This window comes from Phyllopteryx taeniolatus, chromosome 15, assembly GCF_024500385.1.
Source record: "Phyllopteryx taeniolatus isolate TA_2022b chromosome 15, UOR_Ptae_1.2, whole genome shotgun sequence".
NCBI classification, from domain to species: Eukaryota; Metazoa; Chordata; class Actinopteri; order Syngnathiformes; family Syngnathidae; genus Phyllopteryx; species Phyllopteryx taeniolatus.
In genome coordinates, this window is record NC_084516.1 from 1,402,720 (window position 1) to 1,426,215 (window position 23,496).

At 46.2% G+C, this 23,496-nt stretch overlaps 2 protein-coding genes across 4 annotated transcripts; one reads left to right on the forward strand and one right to left on the reverse strand.

Annotated features, from left to right (window-relative positions):
• Positions 1 to 206: 206 nt before the first annotated feature.
• Positions 207 to 18,545, reverse strand: zfyve16 (zinc finger, FYVE domain containing 16). Of its 3 annotated transcripts, none has more exons than XM_061747185.1 (18): positions 18,404 to 18,545; positions 17,128 to 17,225; positions 14,407 to 16,079; positions 13,199 to 13,295; positions 8,753 to 8,929; positions 8,530 to 8,666; positions 7,927 to 8,137; positions 7,560 to 7,682; positions 6,670 to 6,825; positions 6,373 to 6,597; positions 6,044 to 6,126; positions 5,677 to 5,781; positions 4,828 to 4,978; positions 4,671 to 4,751; positions 4,181 to 4,343; positions 4,010 to 4,115; positions 3,769 to 3,945; positions 207 to 2,512 (listed from the first exon to the last, which is right to left on the reverse strand). In XM_061747185.1, exons 2-18 carry the CDS (start codon positions 17,195 to 17,197, stop codon positions 2,354 to 2,356), a joined length of 3,894 nt encoding a protein of 1,297 aa, XP_061603169.1. In that variant the 5' UTR covers positions 17,198 to 17,225; positions 18,404 to 18,545; the 3' UTR covers positions 207 to 2,353. The 3 variants fall into 3 exon arrangements, with proteins under 3 accessions (XP_061603169.1, XP_061603168.1, XP_061603167.1); XM_061747184.1 differs by having other exon boundaries at positions 7,927 to 8,134; positions 14,407 to 16,082; XM_061747183.1 differs by having other exon boundaries at positions 14,407 to 16,082.
• A 241-nt stretch (positions 18,546 to 18,786) lies between these two features.
• ube2l3a (ubiquitin-conjugating enzyme E2L 3a) lies at positions 18,787 to 22,917 on the forward strand. The gene is made up of 5 exons (XM_061747226.1): positions 18,787 to 18,922; positions 19,322 to 19,415; positions 20,955 to 21,050; positions 21,128 to 21,314; positions 22,156 to 22,917. The coding sequence occupies exons 2-5, from the start codon at positions 19,389 to 19,391 to the stop codon at positions 22,308 to 22,310; spliced, it is 465 nt and encodes a 154-aa protein (XP_061603210.1). The 5' UTR covers positions 18,787 to 18,922; positions 19,322 to 19,388; the 3' UTR covers positions 22,311 to 22,917.
• The last annotated feature ends 579 nt before the right edge of the window (positions 22,918 to 23,496 follow it).

The following is a 23,496-nucleotide window of genomic DNA, read 5'->3' on the forward strand; positions in this document are numbered from 1 at the left end:
GAAAGCCTTTTTTAAAAAGATGATTCAATGCAGCCAATCAGGAATGTTAAAATGTGTAATTTTCGTGGGTTTCAATTGGGCAGAAGTGGCGACAATGGAGCAAATCTGATTTAAAGAGGCGAGGTTGTTCATGACAAAAATCTAAACCTTTGGTCAACACCAAAAGAAAATCAATAACATAATTCCATCACCCAACAACACAAAAATAGATGATTGCAGTTTTATTCTTTTTTTTTTAAACACCTTTCCTGACACATTCCCCTCCAATTTCAATCGCTTGTTGTCCAGTAAATATGAGTGTATGTATTATGTACTTACATTATCTGTGGAATGAATCAGCCATCTTTGCTACTAATGAATCCGTGTGTGAGGACATCCTATCAAAAATATCAACTCTGCTCACATTTGTTAAAACTTTTACACCCATGATTTCAAAAATAAATCTTCCATATTAAAAACAAAACAAAACAGATAATCTCTTTTATGCATATTTTGTCAACAAAGACTTGAGATGAAACAAAGAAAAAAAGAGACACCTTGGCCTCATCACAGACCAGAACGCGTTGGGATCACCCAGGGATCCAGTTCGGGTCCGGTAAAGTTGCGCGTTACATCTTGAAGAGATGATGAGATGCTGGTGTGACCTTTGAACCCCACACACGATTTTAAAGCTGCTCTGGTGCTACATTCGTAATTAGTGATGATCATTTAACTGTTGGCGAATGACTCGTCTGCATGCAGGGAGAAAAAAAACAAAAAAACAACAACAAAAAAAGAGCAGCTGTCCAAATATGACAAAATTACATTTTGGTTGGTCTTTAGCACAAATTCATAAAATGTCACAATTTATGGCGGATATCTTTTCAAACTCAGTTGAACCCAAAAAAAAAAGCAATATTTTAATGCCATCCATGCATCCATTTTCCTTTAACGCTTGCCTATGCCAGCTAACTGTGGGTCGCAGTTGCGCGGCACATTGAGATAAACAAGGATTCGCAATCACACCGAAGGACAATTTCTTGTCTCCAATGAAGCTCGCACATTTTTTGGAACATGAGAGGAAAATCCAACGTAAGCCCTGGGAGAACATGAAATGCAAACCCAGAACTAACTGTGAGACAGACATGCTAACCACTAGGCAACCATGCTGTACCACCAACAATTCATCCTTTAAAATTCATTTTTGTCAAATTCATTCGTGGTGGACAAGCGCGTCAGAAAATGGATGTCCTCAAAATGTGCCTAACCAATAAACAAATGTCCCCCGATAGTGAGCTAAGGAGCTTCATTTAGACAAAAGTAGTGCTTTGCTGCCATCTTGTGGGATCGTAGGAAATTGCAAACCTTCACATGTAGTCCATGACTGCACCACAAGGGATCCCTCAACCATTTTTTTTTTCCAAATTCAAATATAAATTTGTTGTCATTCGTATTATATGATAGCGAAAATACAAAACTGATGCCCACACAAAATCTGTAATTGCCAATACATGCCACAAGATGGCGGCAAATCCCTTTTTTCATCGCTACGGCCAACCTGAAGCTTCTCTTCTTCAATGCTGTTCCTCGGCATGAATGATGCCACGGGATGGCACCTAAGCACTACATTTTCCTAAATGAAGCTTCACCTCACTTCAAAATCATTCCTTGGCACCAAGACACCACAATATGGCGCCAAAGCAATACTTTTATGTCAGACAGAGCTTTGGCCTGAGCACATAAACGGCGAATGGTTGAGTTTTTCAGTGAATAACAGAAGCTAGGTTCCCCCCAAAACTTGCAAATAGATAGTGTAATTGTTTGCTGTGAGGCCTAAGCTTGTACACAATCAAAAAGGTTATTGTGAAGGAGTTAAGGTTGTGTGTTTGTATTTTTTGCTCGCTTTTGGACAAGCTGCTGTGCGAAGCTGCAAGGCTAAGAGCTGAATGTAGTGTCTTCGTATGTGAATCCAAAACACCTGATAGTGTGAATGAGGACGTCATTGGTCTTACAGCTGAATGTGCACACGCACGCACACAATAGAAAATGTCAGCTGTCAATCAAATGTCATCACATTCACGTTTTGAGTCTTTATTGTCCTCCTTGTTTGCGTTTGACGTTTTGCCAACAGCAACATTTAGTCGAGGAGAGCAAAAATGTCAGCACGGCGTGCTAGCACCTGCCGCTCCGCTCCTCAATTGCACATTGGGTGAGGCGCGGAAGGCCGAGCGGACGGGAGATCGGTCGGCGCGCGGGGGTCCGTGTTTGGTTCCGTGTCCCTCCCGAGTCCACCTGAAGGTTCCTGACATTTCGTCGTCCTCTCCCGCCGCCACCTGCCGGTGGTCTGAGCTTCCTGCGTGTCGTCGCGTGCGTGTTAGATGGCGTGCGTGATAAAGAAGAGCAGCTCCATGTCCATGGCGGCCGGCGGGACGCCGGCGCCGCCCCCGTGGATGACGGGGATCAGCGCGCTGTCCAGCTCATTCATGTAACGCTGAGGGAGGAGACGCCCACCGGACCCGGCTTGGTACTCAACCTCCAAAACGCACACGGACACACACACAGACACATTGGGAGAAACACACAAATGTTGACACACAGTAAATGCACACACAGATGGGGGCGGGCACACACACACACACACACACACACACACACACACACACAGACACACAAGGACACAGAGAAAGACACCACACCTACACACTATGGGACACAAACGCAAACACACAGGGACACAAACAAACGCGCGCCCAGACATAGATGTTGTTGACACTAGGGCTGCACGATATATTGTTTGATCATTGTCATCGCAATGTACGTGCGCGCAAAGGTCACATCGCAGAGTCCACTGCGATCTTGGTGGACAGGGATCTCGTCGATGTGCGTCCCGCGTCCTGGACGCACAGAAATTAGCAGGGACGCATAAAGTACGATCAATCTGCATCTTCGGACGCCTGGCTTAGTACTCTGGCGTGGTGCTGGAAATCCGGCGTGTGAATTTTTGGGGCACGAAACGGGACTCGAGAGTGTGACTAATTTGGTTGCATCTGCCCCCGAATTTCTGAATGCTGCAGCAAAAAAAAGAAACAGGTTGCATACAGGTGTCCAGTCATTTGAGGAAGAAAAAAACATTGCCGCGACTCGAAAGCAGACACACGATGGATTTCATTATGGTCTCTAAACCAATCAGACATAGTGAAGACCTTCCGTCTGATTGGCCGTGTGTGTGTGTGCGTGTGTGTACATGCGCATGCACTTGAAATGGGGGTGCTAGCGTACATGAAGTTAAAGTTTTCTGATGGCGAGCCGGCAGCTGCAGTTACAGAAGGTTGAGCAGCATAAATGGAATTAGTTCCAAAGCCTAACTCCGCCCCGACGATGTGGGAACAATCTGGATTCGAGCCAGATGAACGCGGCCATCCCGCTAACACCAACGAGCTGCTATGTCGAATCTGGATGAAGTCGCATCAAAGAGAACACACCTTCATTTTGAATTATGAACTATTACATTTTTGGAACAATAAACTGAACTTTGAACTAGTTTGAGTAGAAAGTGAACTTTCCCAACAATAATCTTGTATTATTTCACATCGCAATATATATCACAGGTTTAAAAAATTAAAATAAATAAATAAATAAAAATTGCAATGTCATTTTCCCCCCCCAATTTTGTACAGCCCTACACACACAAGGACACAGAAACACACATGGTCTCACACTCACTCACACACACACACACACACGTCTGCAGCAGTCAAGGCGAGGCCCACGGCGTCTGGCGCCACTTACCACGTCTCCATGCGTGGACACGCGCAGGCTGAGCGAGTTGATGGCGCCGGCGCCGAGGATGGCCAGATGTCGCGTCAGCGCTCCGCAGGCGGCCACGGCGATCTCCTTCTGGAAGACCGCGCACGCCGGCGGCACGGCCGTCGGGCCGCCGTCGGGAGACGTCAGCCGGTAGAAGACCTGCGAGGAGGACGGCTGCGTCAGCTCCAAGGCCGTCGCGCGCCAAACGACGAGACCGCCTCACCTCCGAACACTCGATGACACGCCCGTCGCACTCGAAGTGGGCGTCCTGCCGCATCCTCACGCTGCGCACGCCGTCCAGACTGCGCCCGTCCACACCGCTCGTCACGCTGCCCGGGAAGTCGAGGAGTTAAAAGGGGACCGTTCACTTGCACGGACTTTAGAGGAGCGTTACCCGGCATTGATGGGCGACATCCAGTCGACCCAGCGCACGGTGACGGTTTCCCGGACCTCCGTTTCGTCCGTCTTTCCGCACGCGATGTCGAAGTCGTTCTGTTCTCGCAGGGCCGTGCGCAGGGCCTCCATGGTCTCTGGGGGCATCTGCACCATGAGACCGTCTAAAAGGCACCAACGCGTGCCAGTCAATGAGAGAATGACAATGTGTACATTCAACTCTTTTCCTGTCGTGGACGTTTTGATTTTATTGCCCCCCCTAGTACATAATGGTCAAGGTTTTTCAACAGGCAGGTGTGGCAGAGGGTCTCACCCAGCTTTTGTGCAAAATTCACATTTGTAAAAGACTGTAATGACTCAACAGATCCCTGCAGACGGCGGCGTTGCCTCGCTTTGGATTTGACATCAGCACAATATTTGAGTAGAAGATAAAGATGAGGTGGTGAAGTTTGTTTTAAGTTTGTTGACTTGCCGTCAACAAGCAACTTCACCTTCCACAATGCTGGACTTGGCGATGAACCCCGACGAGGCTTTCAGGGCGCCGTTGAAGACCACAAAGCTGGCACCCGTCACTGCGAGAGCACAGGAAGCGAGTGTCAACGACGCCACCTAGCGTCATACCGGCGGTACTGCCCCGACGGCGTCCACCTGTGCGCGTCTTGCCGGGCATGCTGCCGGCTTGCGTCTGGTAGGTGCCGTCCTCGTTCTGGAAACACACCAGGTGGGAGTCGGCCTGACAACTGAAGTTGGCGCCGATGCTGATCACGTGCTCGTTGGCGCCGTTCACCACCCTCTGCATCTGGAAGGCCACCTTTCATTTGAATCCATTTTTTCACCTGTTTTCATCTTTCACAAATGACAATGAAATTGTTCTAAACTAAATTAGTCGAGGAAAGTTGGGAAAAGTCTATGAGCAGGCAACACTGACTATGTTGTAAACAAGCTCCTCGCTGTTCACAGCTTTGTTGTTAAAAAAGATCTTATATTTTTAAATATGGAAAAAAAAAATTTAGTGCACGCTTTGAAATACGGAAACCGCTCCTGCCCCAATTTATTTATTTATTTTTTTAAATCTAGTTTTAAAATCTTCCAAATTTTATTTCCTGCAAAAAATTTTTGGGCAAAGATTTCTCTCCATTTCTTTTCAATGACTTTTTTTCAGAAAAATATATTTTTTAATTTCAATAAGTAAGTTCCTTCCTTCTTATTTTTCCAAAGTAGACTGTTTTTACCCACCCAATTTTTTAGAGACATTTCCCCCCCAAAACAATTCTTAAATAAAAGACTAAAAAAGTTCCCCCCCCCCAAACGTTTTTTTTAATAAATAAAAAAAGCTCTCTTAAAAAAAACTAACAAAACAATTCTTCCTATTTTTTCCCAAATGTCCAGAGGAATAAACTTGTATTAATTGATTAAACTGATGAATTTCCCTGGATATAGTGCAACCTCCTCAACCTCCAAGAAATTGTTGTCTATCTTCTATCGTGCGCATCTCACCTCGTTGAAGCTGCTTTTTGGGATGTCGATGTAGCTGTGGCCCATCTCCATGTGGATCCTGAGACCCTCCACAGACGACAGGCTGTACTGGTAGTTCCTCAGGTCCTGCATTCACACGAGTCAACAAAACTGGCTTCAAACTCAAAGCCTCCGTCGTCGCAGAACTGAACACCCAAGCCGCACTGCACTCCCATAGACTCAACTCATAAAGTCATGTATTATTTGCTGACAAGGTGTTAACTTATTGATACATTCTCTGTGTGAGTGTGGGCATTTTTTTTAATTTTTACTGCGCAATGACAATAAAGGTGATTTGAGATTCTTCACCCAGAAGCAATTGTGTTCAGGTTTGTTCTGGAGGACTCACAGCCAGCAGGTTCATGATGGTGTGTCCCGTCTCACGATACACCGATTCCCGAAATCGCACGCTCACAAGTGTGGTTGGGTACACTGCAAAGGAGCACAGAGGTTCATGCACAGTTTTTAATCCATTTGAGTAGTTGAGGATACAAGACAGTCACCGCTAGTGATATGGTCCTAAAATGAAACCAGATAACCCAACTTTCAATTTTAATCAATTTTTTTCTCCCTTCACTTCGAGAAAAAGCAAATGACAATGGCATTATTATTGTTATAAAATTTTGTTTTTATTTTTGTATTTTTTTAAAAGGTCCAGCCAAATTAACATCTACTCACCGCTGTATTCGGCCCCGAGTCGTAGAAGCAGCCTGAGGGGGAATACCTTGGCCCAGGGGACCTCCAGCTTCTGGATGAGAAGGCCAAAGAGGAAAGGCTGCGAGGGGAGACTGAGGCCATCCAGCGGCTGACACGTCGGAGAGAAGAAGAGCATCCCGGCGTGGTCCTTGCTGCCCAGGAAGCTGCTGGTGAAGGTCACGTTGTCCAGCTCCTCCACAAACTTGCCTGCGAGCGGAACAGCGTGAGCGGGGGCGCGGTCGGGCACGCGGCGGGGCGGGTTCTGGGGGCGCCACCTGCCTCTTTGCGCGTCCTGCTGAATGCTGAGACACAGCGTGAAGAGGTCTCTGGGGAGAGTTCTTTCTTCTGGGACACACTCCAGGAGGAAGACCAGCTCTCTCTGGCCCAGAGCCTGCAGCCCGTTGGAGCCGAAGCACCAGCATTGACGCCCGTCGTCTGACGACAGACAGCCGTCATAAAAAAAGTCATCGCAGATTATTCTCACGCTCTACTCCACAGGTGTCAAACTCAAATCCTGGGGGCCATAGTTAGCATATTGTTTTATGTAGCCCACTTAAGCAAATTAAGTGTCCCTACTTCATGTTTCCTGCTCAATGGATTTTGGTCTTTCTGCACCCAAATGTTTTTCTTCACTTTTAGTATCCATTACAAGCATTTCTTCCATAAAATCCCTTGTGAACATCAATTGAATAGTTGTATACTTCAATACAGTGGTGCCTTGAGATAAGTGTATCTCAAATTGTCATTCCCCTTTGAAACAAATAGAAATACCATTAAAAAACAATTGTAATGTTTTTTTTTAATGAAAAAACATGCACTCTATAATCATTAATCATAATAATTAATTTTGCCTGACACCTTTACAAGAAACAAAAGCAATTTAGGAAATTTCACCTCCATGTCCAGGATCCAGGAATTTATTTCACAATCACACTGGTTGAATCTTTGGCTAAAATGTTACTGAATCGATTTCCAAACTGAATCATTTCAGATTGTATCGTTCTAGATGAACCAATGTCATCCTTGAATCGAATCAGTAACCACTAATTGTGATACGAATCGAATCGCTGCCAAAACGAATTGTGAAACCCTAAATAAAGACAAAGTAAAGAACTAAACCGCTTTTGTCATACTTTTTACTTTTTATCTGGCCCGCCAGCTCTACTCACATGTGACCATCTTGACATTGACCAGCAGGTTGGCGTTGAGGACAAAGGCCAAAGGGCGAGGACCCCCCTCCTCCAAGAGGTGTCGAATCTGGCAAGGAGCCGGACTTTCCTCCACCAACAGGTCTACCAAGCAAACGCAAGCGCATAACTTGAGTTACAATGGACCCCGAAAAGTGAGAATCTGCGGATAACTGATGCCCGTTTTAATATATATATATCTTTTTTTTCCCCCCTTGAATAAGCGTAGATAAACTGCCAATACTGGTAAGCGTTTTTGGGGCCGGTTACCCACCCCTAAAAAAAAACAATTGAAAACAAATAATTGAAAAAAATGATCTAAGAGAAAGACATACAGAGACAGACAGACCTCCTGCTGCGTCCTCTCCGGTGGTGATGAGCAGAGGAGGAAGTAGGTCCTCGCAGTCGGGCAGCAGACTTGGGGTCTTGCTCACTGCGGAGCCCAAACCGGCCAGTAGGGCGTAGTGCCAGGGGCCGCACGGGGGAGTGGGGACCACCTCCACCACCTCGGGGCTCGACCGGCCGCAACTTTCACCTTCCGACCCCGTGGGGCCCGGCTGCTAAAGACAGAAATGACTCGTTCGGTCATCGTTCTCAACCCCCTCGTAGTCCTGGCCAAAAACATTTTTAGCCATGACTGGATAAAAAGAAGCATACGTTTTAATTTTTTCCAGACTGTCTCACATGAAATCTGACTAAACCTTTATGTTTTAGGTCAGGCGGCACGTTGGACGACTGGTTAGAGCGTCTGATTCACAGGGTTCAATCCCCGGCCCCGCCTGTGTGGAGTTTGCAAGTTCTCCCCGTGCCTGCGTGGCTTTAAAGTTCAATTCTGGAGACTGTGCCTTTTTGTATCATTGTGAAATGTACATTATTTTTCAGTTTTGTGTAACCTTGCCTAGTTTTTTTTTCAATCTCTGGAAAGGCACCCCAAGTCAAGGTTGAACTGTACCGTAGTTTCTTCGGGAGTGCTGGCAAACTCCTGCGAACTCCTGCGACTGCTCACCGACAGCTTGGTGGTGTCGGCCACTTCCCCGTTGGGCAGGATGCCGTCGGCGAACCAGACACGCCTGTGCTCCCGAGGGCACCCTGGAACGGGAACACACAAGGGAGGGAGGAGGCGCGGCATGATGCGAGGGCTCGGGAACGCAAGGCAAAAGGAAGCGCAATCGCACCGTCGTTGCTCGGGTGTTTGAGCACCGACACGGGCACCATGACCGTGGGCGGCGGGGAGTTGAGGGTGCCGGCGGCACGGGCTTGCTGCAGGGGCGGGATGGTGCTGCAGTACTCAGACGGGACGTTGGGGTTGGGACTGGGACCCGTGGGGCTCATCATCCGCTCCAGTGCCTGGGCTGCAGTGACAAACAACCACCAAGACATCATTCATACACTATCAATAATAGAATTCTGTCCGTTCTTTGCTCATTTCCATCAGCCAGCAGTCTATGGCGTTTTGCATTATACGTTAGCATTAAGCTAGCGGACTTTCGTTATTATATGGTTTGGCTGAACATTCTGGTGTTTAAACATGCAGTGGAACCTCAATTTTCATGATAATCCGTTCCAGAAAGCTTGAATAAAACCAAATTGGACAAAAAAAAAAAAACCAAAAAAACAATATTTGCCAGAGGAAATAATGTATAATCTATAATAATTTTATCGAGAATGACTAAAGTTTTACATGCAGAAAGTAGTGTGAAATACAACCCCAATTCCAATGAAAACAGAATACACTGATTTGCAAATCACGTTCAACCTATATTTAATTGAATACATTACAAAGACAAGATAGTTAATGTTCAAACTGATAAACTTGATTGTTTTTAGCAAATAATCATGAACTTTGAATTTGATGGCTGCAACACGTTCCGAAAAAAGCTGGGACAGGTGGCAAAAAAAGAGTGAGGAAGTTGAGGAATGCTCATCAAACACCTGTTTGGAACATCTCACAGGTGAACAGGCTCATTGGGAACATGTGGGTGCCATGATTGGGTACAAAAGGAGCTCCCCTGAATTGCTTGGTCATTCACGAGAAAAGATGGGGCGAAGTTCACCTCTTTGTGAAGAAGTGCATGAGAAAACACTTCGAACAGTTTAAGGACAATGTTCCTCAACGGACAATTGCAAGGAATTTAGGGATTTCCTCATCTACAGTCCATAATATCATCAAAAGGTTCAGAGAATCTGGAGAAATCACTGCATGTAAGCGGCAAGGCCGAAAACCAAAATTGAATGCCTGTGAAACTTCGATCCCTCGGGCGTCACTGTATCAAAAACCGACATCAGTGTGTAAAGGATATCGCCGTGTGGGCTCAGGAACCCTTCAGAAAACCAATGTCAGTAAATACAATTCAGCGCTACGTCCGTAAGTGCAACTTGAAACTCTACTATGCAAAGCAAAAGCCATTTATCAACAACACCCAGAAACGCCGCCGGCTTCTCCGGGCCACGCAAAGTGGAAAAGTGTTCTGTGGTACGAAGAGTGCATATTTCAAATTGTTTTTGGAAATTGTGGACGTCGTGTCCTCCGGGCCAAAGAGGAAAAGAACCATCTGGACTGTTATGGACGCAAAGTTCAAAAGCCAGCATCTGTGATGGTATGGGGCTGTGTTAGTGCCAATGGCATGGCTAACTTACGCATCTGTGAAGGCACCATTAATGCTGAAAGGTACATACAGGTTTTGGAGAAACATATGCTGCCATCCAAGCGACGTCTTTTTCACGGACGCCCTTGCTTATTTCAGCAAGACAATGCCAAACCACATTCTGCACGTGTTACAACAGCGTGGCTTCGTAGTAAAAGAGTGCGGGTACTAGACTGGCCTGCCTGCAGTCCAGACCTGTCTCCCATTTAAAATGTGTGGCGCATTTTGAAGCAAGCACACTAGGCCTCTTTTTCGGAGAAGTGCGTGAGCAAGAGAGTGAGAACAGGCGCAAAGCCATACTTCAAAAAGGGTTCTTTTCACTTCTTTTAACACCACGAGACATTTTGGGGGAGAAATTCCTCATGAATACAGGGGGAATTGTAAAGAAAAAGATCAGTCATGTACGAATTGTTGTGCCTTGGGGGAGGTCTGCCGTTTGGTGAGTGACATTCCACTTGCGATGTAGATAGCCCGAATATCCCCCCCCAAAAATACCCCCAGAAAATAGTAAAAGTGTAACATTTACTTCATACCTTGAACAGATGACTCCCTGGTCACTTTTGGTCACTTTGGTAGTTTAAAGGAAGTGAAAACTTTTTTGCAAGTCAGTTTTGTTATTGTGAAACAGTTGTGCCATATATTCAGGAAACTGTAATCACACGCATTGAGGTTCATTTAAACAGGACACACAGTTGCCCAATACAGATTAACAGATGTAAACACTCCATACACTAATCCAAGTCACAGCACCAGCAGGAGGAGGTGGTTAGTTCCCAAATGGTCAGTCACATGGCATCGTTACCCTTGAGCAACGTAACGATGCCAAAGACAACATCCTCCAAGGGACATCACCTCAAAGACACGCTGGCATTTAAATTTTCTTCTGAAGGCGAAGTTGTGTCATTGAGGAGCGGCACGCGTCTCACCTCATCATCGCAACACTCGTCCATCACGCACCCCTCCGAGACCCTCCGGTGATTCGCATCAGTCTTTTAGCACGCGCATGCTAGCTTTGGAGCTAGGGTGCGGGTGTGTTTATGTGGCTTGTGCTAGGCTGCGCACAGCTTGCGTATTAGCGATGGAGAGCACAGGGGAGGGAGGAAGAGAGGGATGATGGCGTCACTCCGCTCCAGTGGCTGCACCTCCTTTTTTTAATTCCTAATTTAGACTGCGAGAGTCACATGCTGTTTGAGGGCGGGACTGCAAAACACACACACACATTGACATATACACACAAAGTAAACAAACACACACACACACGGGGACAGAGGACACACAAAAAGACACATACAGGGAGTCAGGGACACATAAACGGTGGAACAACACTCAAGAGGATACGTGGAAACACACTTACATAGACACACACACAGACACAACTACACACATGCCCACATGCAGTGGAAACGGAAACAAACACACACACACACACACACACACAGTGGCCACTCTTACACAGACTGACACAGAAACAATAGACACGCACGCCCATGCGCGCATACACAAACGACACACACACATACGTGCGTGCGTACGCATACACATACACACGACACACTTAAGGCTTCTTTTTACCCGCGCGGGCGGTGACCGCACTGACATCACTGCGGCTGTCCCGCGCGCAGTTTGCCTTTATAGTCGAGCGCAACCCACGCGCGCAGTTTTGAAAATGTGCTGCAGTTCAGCTCCAAGTCGGAGGTGTCGCTACGGCTGGTATTGGTTAGGACGCCAAAGAGTGGAGCTTCCTCTGCATTTTGTGGCTATTTCCGGAAGTCGTTTTTACTTTCCTTTCAGTAACAAGGAACAAAGCAACAACAATGGCGACCGTGGAACAGCGTCTGCTAGAACAAAAGGACCTAGATGACCAGATGATACGTTTAATGATGCTGCAAAATCGATCAAGAAGGCGGCGCCGTAGGTGGTATGTGGAACCGAGAGGAACGCTGAGTACGTCATCGCAGCATGTGACTAAAACGGACCAATCACGAGAGATGATGTCCGCGGCATTCTACGCGCTGCACAATTTTTTGCCATGTGCGCGTCAAGAGACGCAGAGGGGCCGCGCGGGCTAATTCGTCGGTCACGTGATGCAATGCGGCTGTTTTCGGCCACGCGGGAGTGTCAGGAGGCCTTTATACATGCGTGCATGTGTGCGGACCCACATTCATAAACACACTGACACAGACAGACACAAACACACAAAGGGACATACACGTGCACGCACACACACACACACACACACAGAGAGACAGTGGACACATCCACAGACACACAGAGGGACATACATGTGGATACACACCTACACACAGACAGACACAGAGACACAGTGGACACACAAACAGACAATGTAGACACACGAAGTGGACACTCACAGAAACACACACACACAAAATCAAGGCCGAACATCAGTGTCCGCCATAACTCTCCAGTCTGTGCGTTCACACTGCAGCGGAGCGGCCCAAAATGTGACATCTGCTTTTCCAAGTAGTCTCGATTCTCTGGGTTCCATTCAGATGTTTTTTCGTTATTCGGTCCCGCCTCGGAGGGGCTCGCCTTTGTGCTGTTAAATATTAATACACTGCAGAATACGCAGCGCAGTGACGATGCGATGACAGCAGTGAAGTTTTAAAAATAACTTGATGCCACGTGGAGGCACTCGCAAAGTCCTGAAGACGACATATTACGGCAAGATTGACTTTTTAATTGCTTGCATACAATTAATCCATCAAGTGTGAACTTAAACAAGTACATTATTTGTTATCTGACAGTTTCTGAAAATATGAAAAAGACCAAACGTATGCCATCATCTCCACCGGGGTCAGAAGGATTGGATGTAAACAGTGTCACGGTTACACAACCAAACAGTGGAGCAGCACACATTACGTCACACACGCAACTTAGTTCAGTTTCCACAGGTGCCCCAAAACAGCCACACACATTTTCCAGCTGAACTCCTTTGTTGTGTTGTAGTTTTCTTACCTCTATGCAAGGTGTCAAAGCAGATGACACACACGCGCGCCTCCTTGTCCAAGTACTTGAGCTTGCACTTCCTGTTGCAGCAGCCGGCACAGTACACCTGTTGGGCAAATAAGCAACACACACACACACACCACAAGTGAGAAAGTGTGTTTGTGTGTCAGGAACAATAGCACATCCCAAACGGTCCTCTTAATGCTCTTAATCGGTGGCCTTAAAGGACTTAAGTGGAGCTCAGCAGAAAAGAAGAAGCAGCGCTTCCTCATGCTCTCTGCTGCCATCGATCCTCTGCTCTATGTTTAACAGCAGATGCTAAACCAAGATCTTTCCAAAACAAATGAAGCAAAAGGAAGGGCGAGGATGCACGTTAGATGCACGTCTTGTCACGCGGGATCTGATTTGACACATTTGAATGTAAACATGGAATTAGTGAGAGCACCCCCTCGATCGCAGATGTTTAACTGGGGATTGTAAAGTGTATATAGCAAGTCGGATTTGGAATTGCGCGCATTCAGTGTAGTACCGTGTTGTGCCAAAAAATGCTAGGCAGCACTGAGCTCTACTGGATGAGATGTAGACTTAATTTAGAGCAAGAGGCGGCACAGAATGTCCCTAAATTATTCCGGCGAGAGAAAATAGTCTATGCCTGAGTATTGTTCATGTGTTGCTGCTCCGTGTGTTAAAGTAGCAATTGTTTCAAGCTTTAACTACCGCAACATGGTGCTACGTTCATTTCCGTTAGCCCATCTATAGCGTTCCGCATTACATGTTAGCATTAAGCTAACAGACTTTCGTTAGACAAAATGATTTGGTTTGGTTGAACTATTAGGTGTTTAAAATATATAATGTTTAATTCTCGTTTTACAGTAAACTTCAACTTCCAGTGACAAAAAAAAAACAGCTTGAAGCAAGCACGCTGCGCCTCTTATGTAGAGAACTGTGCGAGCGAGTCTTCTTTTCATTTCCTGAAAGTGTTTTTATATGTCCTCCATTTCTTGACACAAAGAGATTGAGAAACGGTTACAATTAAAAAAGTGTTTTAATAAGTTGAAGTGTGTTTAAAGCTTGTGGGAGGGGAGTGCATGGGCTGATTACCAGTTTCAAGGTGCACGGCAGTTTTTAAAAGTTGTGGTTTTAAAACCACTAAAACTTTCCATCCCCGAGGGAGTTGATAAAAAATCAATTACCAGCCCTACTTTAGGTGTACATACTTTCCCGCAAGCACGACAGTGATGGCGCCTCTTGGTGAAGGTGAACTTCTGCGAGCAGTTCATGCAGTTGGGGGCTTCCGAGTCGGGCACCCACGCGGGCTGCCGGACGCCCGGCTCCTCCTCCGCACCGTCCCTCTTCCAGCTGTCGGGCCGAGGCTCGCCGGGGTAGGGCGGCGGCTCGGAGAGTTCGTCGTAAGCGGCCGTGTACTCCGGGGGCTCCGGGGCGGCGTAGACGGGGCTGCTGATGGAATGTGCGAGGAAGCTGCGGCTCGCGTGCGGACTCTCGTCGTCGTCGTCCTCCAGGTTCGAAGAACACGCGGGCAGCTCGTCATCGCCCTCGGCTGATGCGGGATATCTCACAGCGGGGCAGAGGAGCTGCTTGGGTCTGGCCCCTCCGTAGGAAATCTGCTGCTCTGACTGCAAAGAGTTGCTGGTGGAGTAATGGCTCCCTCTAGAGGAATCCTCTCCAGGTGCTTCCTGAGAAAGGGATGACACGCGCATGGCTCTGTCACTTTCGGGAGAGGCGAGGCCTTCTAGATCTTCTCTGCAGCTCCTCAGCTCCTCGTCTGCAAGCACCTGCTGCTCCAGATCCCCGTTCAGCGGGACCGAGTTTCCTGCTCGGAGGGCCTCTGCCGAGCCGCCGCAGCAGGAGATCCCGCCGGCCCGCTCAGCCTCGGCGCGGGCCTGCAGGAAGGCGTCCAGCTCCTCGTCCGTGACCAGCAGCTCGGCCCGGTCGCTCTCAGGGAGATACTCGAAGCCAAACTCTGGAGCCTCCACCGGGCTGGGCTCTGGGGGGTCAGAGTGCAGAGGTTCCGCAGAAGGGACGAGGGCAGGGAGTTCGAGAGAGCAACGCTGCGGCGATAGTGAGTCGAGGGGTTCCTCAGGGCAAGTGTCCAAACCTGACAGAGAGTCTTCTTCTGAATCCTCAACTTGCACTTGCTCTTCAGGCTCCAGGAGCTCGGAGCCACCCACAGAAGCTTCATCATCGGACTCTTTTTGAGCCTCCTCTTGAGCACTCTGGTTAGGTGGCTGCTGGTCATCCTGGTTACCCGGTTCTGAAGATTCATCTTCTTCTTGAGGCTCCTCCTCATATCCTTCATCTTTAGAGTCGCTTTCCTCTTGTGCGTCCTCGGCAGGAACTGCAGGAAGAATGACATCCAGCAGACTCAAGGAGGATCCAACAAGCTGCTGGTGGGAGTTTGAGTTCTGGCTAGGTGCACCTCGTTCCTCTAGCGCGAGGTTGCCAAAGTCCACCAGTAGCTCCTCCTCCTCGTCCTTCACTTCCCCCTCCAATTGCTTCTCGGCGGCATCCAGCTCGCCGAAGGCATCGCGGCTGCCGACTCGGACCAGGACGGCCGAGCCGGTGTCGTTGACGAGGTCGCACACGGGCTTGAGGGCCCGGTCGGGGCAGGGAGGCACCGAGCTTTGAGCGGCGCAGTGATCCACGGAGGAGAGCAGATCCACGCCAGTCAGAGGCTGAACTTTCACCTCGCCGTCTTGGTCCGCACAACTGCTGCTGCTGCTGCTGCTGCTGCTGGCGGCACCGTAGTGAAGAGAGCTGAGGTCAGGCGGATTGGGGGGCAGGTTGCGGGGCACGCCGGACGCCTCAGAGGAGGCCGGAGCGGAGAAGTCGTACGGAGAAGGCTTCCGGAAGACTGACGTGCAGTCGACTTCTTCTGCAAGCCAGAAACAAACCCGTTGAAAAGCATGGAAAGACTTCTACAGAGAGTTCTACATTCATGGGAAATATGATCACACTAGCCAGTTTTTTTAAATTTCTTGTTCAATTTAATGCCTGGTAGCACTAGTGGTATATTCACTGAAAAATAAAATGAACATGACAAAAATGCAGCTGATTCCATAATATTTGATGTCCTATTGGACATACTTCAGCTTAATTGTATTCCCAGTGAGTCGGGTTACTATCAAGAAAAACAGGGAAAACGGCCTAATATCAGCTCTTCAATTAAGCTATTATCAGCTATTTGGTTGTCATCATTATATATTTTCCAAACAAATGTGCCCATCGTTGTTCCAGTCATTTAAAAGGAACAAAACACTGAGGAAAAAAACGGTGGTCTAATTATTTGTTTCCCCGTGGGAAAAAAAAACCTTTTGTTTTTGCTGCCCTTTTTCATTTTTTTTCTACGTACACAAAAGGAATATTTTTCTCGAAATATTATTCACAAATCTGTTTTGAATCTGTGTTTGTGAGCACTTCTCCTAACATGCTGATTAGACAATGATTTTTGCACAGGTGTGCTTTACGCTGCCCACAATAAGAGGCCGCTTTGAGTACTTGGATATGCCACACCTGTGAGGTGGTTGGATTGTGTTGGCAAAGGAAAGGTGCGCACTAACACAGATTGAAAAGATGGTCAGTGGCTACAGATAAGCATTTTTTTGAAACTCTAAATTAGCCAAGTACGCCTCCCAAAGTGTACTGCTATGAATGTATCACACTGAAGTCAAGACGTCCGAACGAGGCCTGCAGCTATCGATAATTTTACAATCAAGTATTCTTCCAATGATGCCATCATTCATTGACATGGCATGAGCACACTTCACTTTTCCCCCCAAATATCATCAACCAGTGGCACTTTCCACTCATTTCAACGTGAAAAAATGCTTCTGTTCAGGAGTATCAGAGAGAATTCAGTTGGTTCTGTACTTTATTCATCCCGTGAGGAAAACTAAATCCTACTTCCTGCAGCATCTCACCTGCGCTCAGCTCAAAGTCGTCCAGCACTTTGTCCAGGTCACAAACAGCCGCCTTGAAGAAGCTGTCCATGCTGGCCTCAAGAAGTTCCTCCTAAAGCCTGCAAAACAAGAAAACAACACACCTGATGGCTTTCCATTGGCTATGAGAGTACCCATAACAACAACAATGTAGGTCAACTCTCCTCACTTCCGCATTCTTCTCCTCATTATTAAGGCTGTAATATTGAATTACATCCGTGGGCATTTCGGCCAAGCCTACAAGTCAATACGCATATTGTCGCTGTCCGCTGAGAAGCTCGTAAATCCACTTTACCACCATTAGCACTAGCACAACGACCGCACTGTGCTCTCCCGTTAAAAACATGCCGGCAACCAGCCGATGAAAAGACGTTTTGTGACACCGTGACGCTCCACTGGCCTGGCCGCCAGTATTTTGTGCTGTGTTTTTATTAAAATACTGAATACTGACAACGCTTGTTGTTACTCCTGAATATATGGAAATGCGATCTCCCCTGTTGCCAGTGGATAGCAGCTAACGTACACGATATTTCTAAAAGTATTCGCTCACCTGCCTTGACTTCGTAGTTCCCTCAAAGTGTCATTTTTCTTAGACATTTACTTTAACTTCATCGTACAGTGGCACCTCCACTTACAAGACTTTTGGGGGGGCAATACGACCCGTCGGCCGACTTTTTATACTTCGACTTGCGAGCAAAATTTGAGAGACAAACGGTAGATGGTGCCAATGAACTCAAGTGTCCTCGTTTTACAACGTTACTATTAAACAAAGAGAATTACACGTGCATTTTAAACGACCACATAACTTGGCCAGGGTGTAAAACGCATTTTTGCTGCGGGCCACATCGTAGATGCGGTTTCTCTCGTAGGGCCGTTACGGCTGTGAACCCATACGAATGTCTGATCGCCTTATATTATTACATCTACACAAATTGATGGATAGATACTTTTGAAAATCAGAAGCCAGCAAAAACTGTTTTTTTCAACTGCAGTATTGTTAAATTTATTTAGAAAAAAGGCTTGCAATATCTCAATATTTTGAAAAGTGAAGGCAATTTTGGTATTTTAGCAAGAAAAGCAAAGTCTATGCACATGATTTTGCGTCGCGGGCCACAAAATGATGTGGCGGGCCGGATCTAGTCCCCGGGCCTCCAGTTTAATGGCTGTTTTTTTTTTTTCTTAGCATTTAAACTCTCAGCATTCACACCCAACTTTCACTTTTCAACTCAATTTCAGTGACGTCGTGGCAGATACTTACATCGACTGTAAATCACAACCGGGATGATTTGTTGCTGCCTGAAGTTAGCACTGATGCTAACAGCTAACCCACAGTTAGTTGGCGAGCCCCGCAAACCTTGGTGACAAGTCCCAAAAGCACGCCATGGCCTTCAAAGGCTCAACATGGTCTTCCCTCAACTGGCGTCATTAACAGAGAGCCACTTATTATTATTCGCTCGTCGTTCTGGGCTAAAATGTGGCTAGCTGGTTAGCTGTCAGGGCTAGCTCGGTTTGTTTTTCCCCATCGCTGTGCTGACGTCGCGCTCGGTTGTGGTCGTGGTGGCCAACGTCATCGTGTCGCCAAAGGAGCTTCAAAGTCAGCCGAGGAGCAAAAGTTTTTGTGCGTGCTCGTCTGAAGTCTCGCTCAGGCCGACATCTTGGGCAGACCTGAGCAGCGTCAGCGTCTGCGTCGGCGGAGCGGAGCGGCTCACTCTCAGCTAGCTTCTTTCCGACCTCCTCGAGTCCAGAAGACCTCCGCCAACGTTTACATTTGTCACCTGTGAGTCAAACGCACAACTTGTTGGGTTTTAAAAGCTAAAAGGCCGTTACGGTGCTTTCAGACACTGAAACTCACATTTCAACCTGCTCGATGAGCTCTGCCATCGATAATAGTGTCTGAACAGCAATATCAGTTTTTTTAAATTACATTATTCTATACAACAAGCTTTTAAATCATGTAAATGTGGATAATATACGATTATTTTCAAACCAGAAACGTTTACCGTTATGTCCGTTTTGATAATTTAATGACGTTATTAATAGTTTATTCAAGACTGAATGGGAACATCCTTAAAAAAAAAAAGAAAAGTCATCCAAAAAAATAATTGGCCAAATCGAACGTGTTTGGCTTTGGACAATCCCCAAAAGCTCTTATGTGTTTGTGTTTATGATTCCCAAGGTGAACGTCACACCTTCCGGCCAGCGGCTGGCGGCCATTCAGCACGACGACCACGACGACTCTTAATATGGTTTCCACGAGAAGATTATGCAAGGTACATTAAAAACATTTACAGGTATGTGGTGTCAGAATAAAATCTAATCAAATTGTATGCAAATAAACAAAAAATGTTTACTGTTATTTGGGACGTTAGGTGCCTTGCTCAAGGGCACATCAGCATGATTTTTTTGTTAAATATTAAAAACACGCAGCTATCGCAACCACCAACTAAAGCCATTCAAGTGCTTTGATCATATTGAATAGTTTGAATCTCATTAGACATTGTGAATTTGCATATCTGTTGTTGACCAATACTGGCCACTCATGCCAGAGCAGCATCTGCCCCACTTGCACACTGACTGAGGAGTATCTGCAACATTTGCACAATCGACATTGTCCCAGATGATCGCGCTACTCGTCACTTTAAACCGCATCCACTCCTTGAAGTCTCGGCGCCCTTTGCACAATGCTCATTGCACCGGACTATTGCTATATTTGTCATTCGAAGTGCTAGAGGACTCTGCATCTTTTTGCACAATTGTCAAAAAATATATATATATAATTTGTACCGGCATTACCAGATAACAAGCAACCCTTTATTGCTCAGTGACTGTTTATTTTCTCAATGTCTTTATGTCTCAACGTGTTCTCTGTCAATTGACTGTCTGTTGTCGAACAAGAGCGGCTCCAACTACCGGAGACAAATTCCTTGTGTGTTTCTTGGACATACTTGGCAAATAAAGATGATTCTGATTCTGAATTCTGCCTAGCAACAACTGATTGTAACGCTGGTTAATATTTATATCACAGCATATCAACGTGGTCTTAAGATGCCATGCAAATTTATACGTGCGAAAGATGGAGTCTGTGAGATTGTCTTTGAATTCAATGATCACTAGCAACAAGTGGTTGCTCAAATGGGACCTTTTTTCATTGGACTTTGGGACACCAATAATTGTGCCCCCCCCCCCCCCCCCCCCCCGTGAATTCTGCTGAGCAACAATTGACTTAAGGTTGGTTATTATTGTATAATGTTAGCCGAATAGTGCAGTTTCCAAATATATCAATATTCCCAGTCATATGTTCTTTATCCTCTGGAAAGAATGACTAATATTACCGCGGGTTACTGAGCAATTGTGACAGTGTCCTTCACGCGTATTCGCACATCTATATCATACTGCCCCCAGGTGGCCGAGGTGCACACAGGAGCAGTAGGCGCAGCACAAAGTCCATTGAACTGAAGCAAAAAATGAAGCAAATACTGTTTTAATTCTTCTTTACATTTGATTTATGTCATTCTGTATGTTTCATAAAGTACAATATTATAGTAGTTTTTTTTCTCGTTAAAACAACACATCACAAATGTTTTTGTTGTTTTTTTGGTTGGAGGCTGGCACTTTCGTTTGAGTTACAAGCGTGGTCACGGAACGAATTCAACTCGTATCTCAAGGCACCAGTGTATGTAAGATATTTGTGTCTTTGAATTCTGCCTTGCAACAACAGAATTTTCTAGTGAGTGACTTTCAATTGGACTTTGGGCATCAGTGGTTGTGTCCCATGAATTCTACAGTTAACGTTTCAAAATCCTTTTCAGGAGTTGGAGGAAGTCCGCCAATCGGGATTCCGAGAATTCCGCAACATCGAAGTGGACGAATCCAACATTTTGAACTGGCAGGCTCTCATTGTTCCTGTAAGTCTGCTTTCCTGCTTTTCCGTTTCAACCTCAAAATCCCATTTGTGATCTTGTTCGGTTGTGTTGCCGGCAAGGAAAGCCCCCCGTACGACAAAGGCGCGTTCCGGGTGGAGATCAACTTCCCGACCGAGTACCCCTTCAAACCCCCCAGGATCACCTTCATGACCAAAATCTACCACCCCAACGTGGACGAGAAGGGTCACGTGTGCTTGGCCATCATCAGTTTGGAGAACTGGAAACCCGCCACCAGAACGTCCCAAGGTCAGCTCAATGTCATCGCGGATCGCCTCACAAAAGTCATTTCGTCTCACCTGAACCATCATTGTAGACCTCCACCAAGGCCGAACCATCCTACTACAGTGCTACCTTCACTTGGCAGCTTAATCGCTCCGATATCAAATTCATTTTCCCCTTTGGAATGGATTTCAAATGGCATTAATCCAGTTCAGCCTCCAAAACACCACCACAATTATTTTCTGTATTTTGAACTCATTTACTGCCTCCCATTTTTCAAGCATTTTGACTGATTTTCAAGACCGACATAATATTGTGTTCTGTGACCGTATAAGCATCCAACCTTCCAAACCAGAGAAGTTTATTTCGAGAATTTTATGTTCTTTAGTAATAAGCAGTAGACCATGCGTTGGTTTTACCCGTTTTTTGTGTTGTTTTTTTTAAACCAAAAAGCGGAGAAAAGCAGTGTGAATCAGTGACTTTGAGTCTAATATTTGTTTTTGCTCTCCCTCCTAAACGATTTCCCACCCCCCTAATCTTTCGCTTCTATTTAAAAGTTGCGCTGATGTCAATTCCAAAGCAAAGTCGCCATCTACAGGGAACTGTTCTTCATTGCAGTGCTTTACAAACTTGAAATTCAGACAAGCTGGGTGAAACATTTCTATTTGTCATTGGCAAACGGTTGGATTCCTCTTGACAAATATAAAAATATAATTAAAAATAATGAAAGAGAATGTGGAGAAATAAACCAAAGCAAAAAAATCGACCAAGCGACAGCTCGTAACGCGACAAAGTTGAGGGCTACTCACCTCTTCCACTCCAGTCCACCAGGTGGCGCAAGTACAGTATTGTTGCTGTTTGTTCGCAGTCATCCAGTGTCTGATCTCGCTGGTGAACGCGCCGCAGCCCGAACGCCCCCTGCGGGTGGAGCTGGCCGACGAGTACACGGCTGACCGAGCGCAGTTCATGAGGAACGCCGAGGAGTTCACCAGGAAGCACGGCGAGACCCGACCTGACAACTGACTGGCCGGCATGCCGCCGGAACCTTCCCCTCAGCCGTGACTCGACTTCTTGGTGACTAGTCAAGATCAACGTTGATTGCTTGTGAACTCTTGCTCATGCCCTATAAATTTTATTTATTATTATTTTTTTTTAGTTCTCTTTTCAATGAATCCTGCCTAGCAACAATTGACTAAAGTGAGACTTTTTAAACAAGTGCCCAAATGTGAAATATTTGTATTTGTTTTTTTGGCGAGGGGTGGCGTTTGATGTTTTGAATTGAATGAATTGTGCCAAGCAACAAAGTGACTGCCCAATAATGTGACTTTTTAAAATAAGGTGCCCAATAGAATTAAATTCTGCCTAGTGAACAAGTGAATGCAAAATGTGATGTTTCTGTTGTTGGATTGATGGGGCACCATGAATTCTGCCTAGTAACACGGTACAGCACAAATGTTTTTTTTCTTTATTGACTTTGAGGCACCAGAGATTGTGGCATAAGAATTGTGTCTCGGAACAAGTTGCTGCTCAGACGTGTATTTTATCAAACCGACCTTTTCTAGTGTTTGGGATGTTTTGTCTTTGTGGTGCCTCCGCAAACGTGAAATATGAATAAAAATGGTCCATGCATCCCTGAGCTCCAGACTGAAATCAGGTCATCGGAATTTCCCGAGCTGATCTACGTCACTAGCGAAGATCTCCGCCGACGTAACGTGTGCTCGCACAACACGGGGGCAACCGATCAGAGGAAAGGGGGCGGTCTTAGCCAAATATGGACAAAGCGAATACAAAAGTGGCTACAATAGAGGTGGGCCTTTTCTGGACACTCGGATGACAAATCCAAGGTGTTTTTTCAAATAAAATTTGACACTTTTAATACTAAGTCCATGTTAGAGAGTCAGTCTATGGAAGTCTAAAAAGAGACAAGCTATGCGACTTTTGGGGCACCTTTGATTGCGTCAAAGACTTTCGAGCAACAGGGATGAGTACAGAAATGTGTGACTAACCCCTGGTCACTGATGATTGTTCCCACAAATTTTGCGTAGCAATAAGTGCTGCTCAAATGTGTACTTTTTTGAAAAATTAGCTTAGCAACAAGTGACAAGGTCATAGCACTTAGGAAACTTAAATTGCCAATGAGATTGCACTGATTTCACGGGTTTGTGAGGCATTCTGGGGATTGGTTTCAACCCAGGAAGTGAGGCGCACA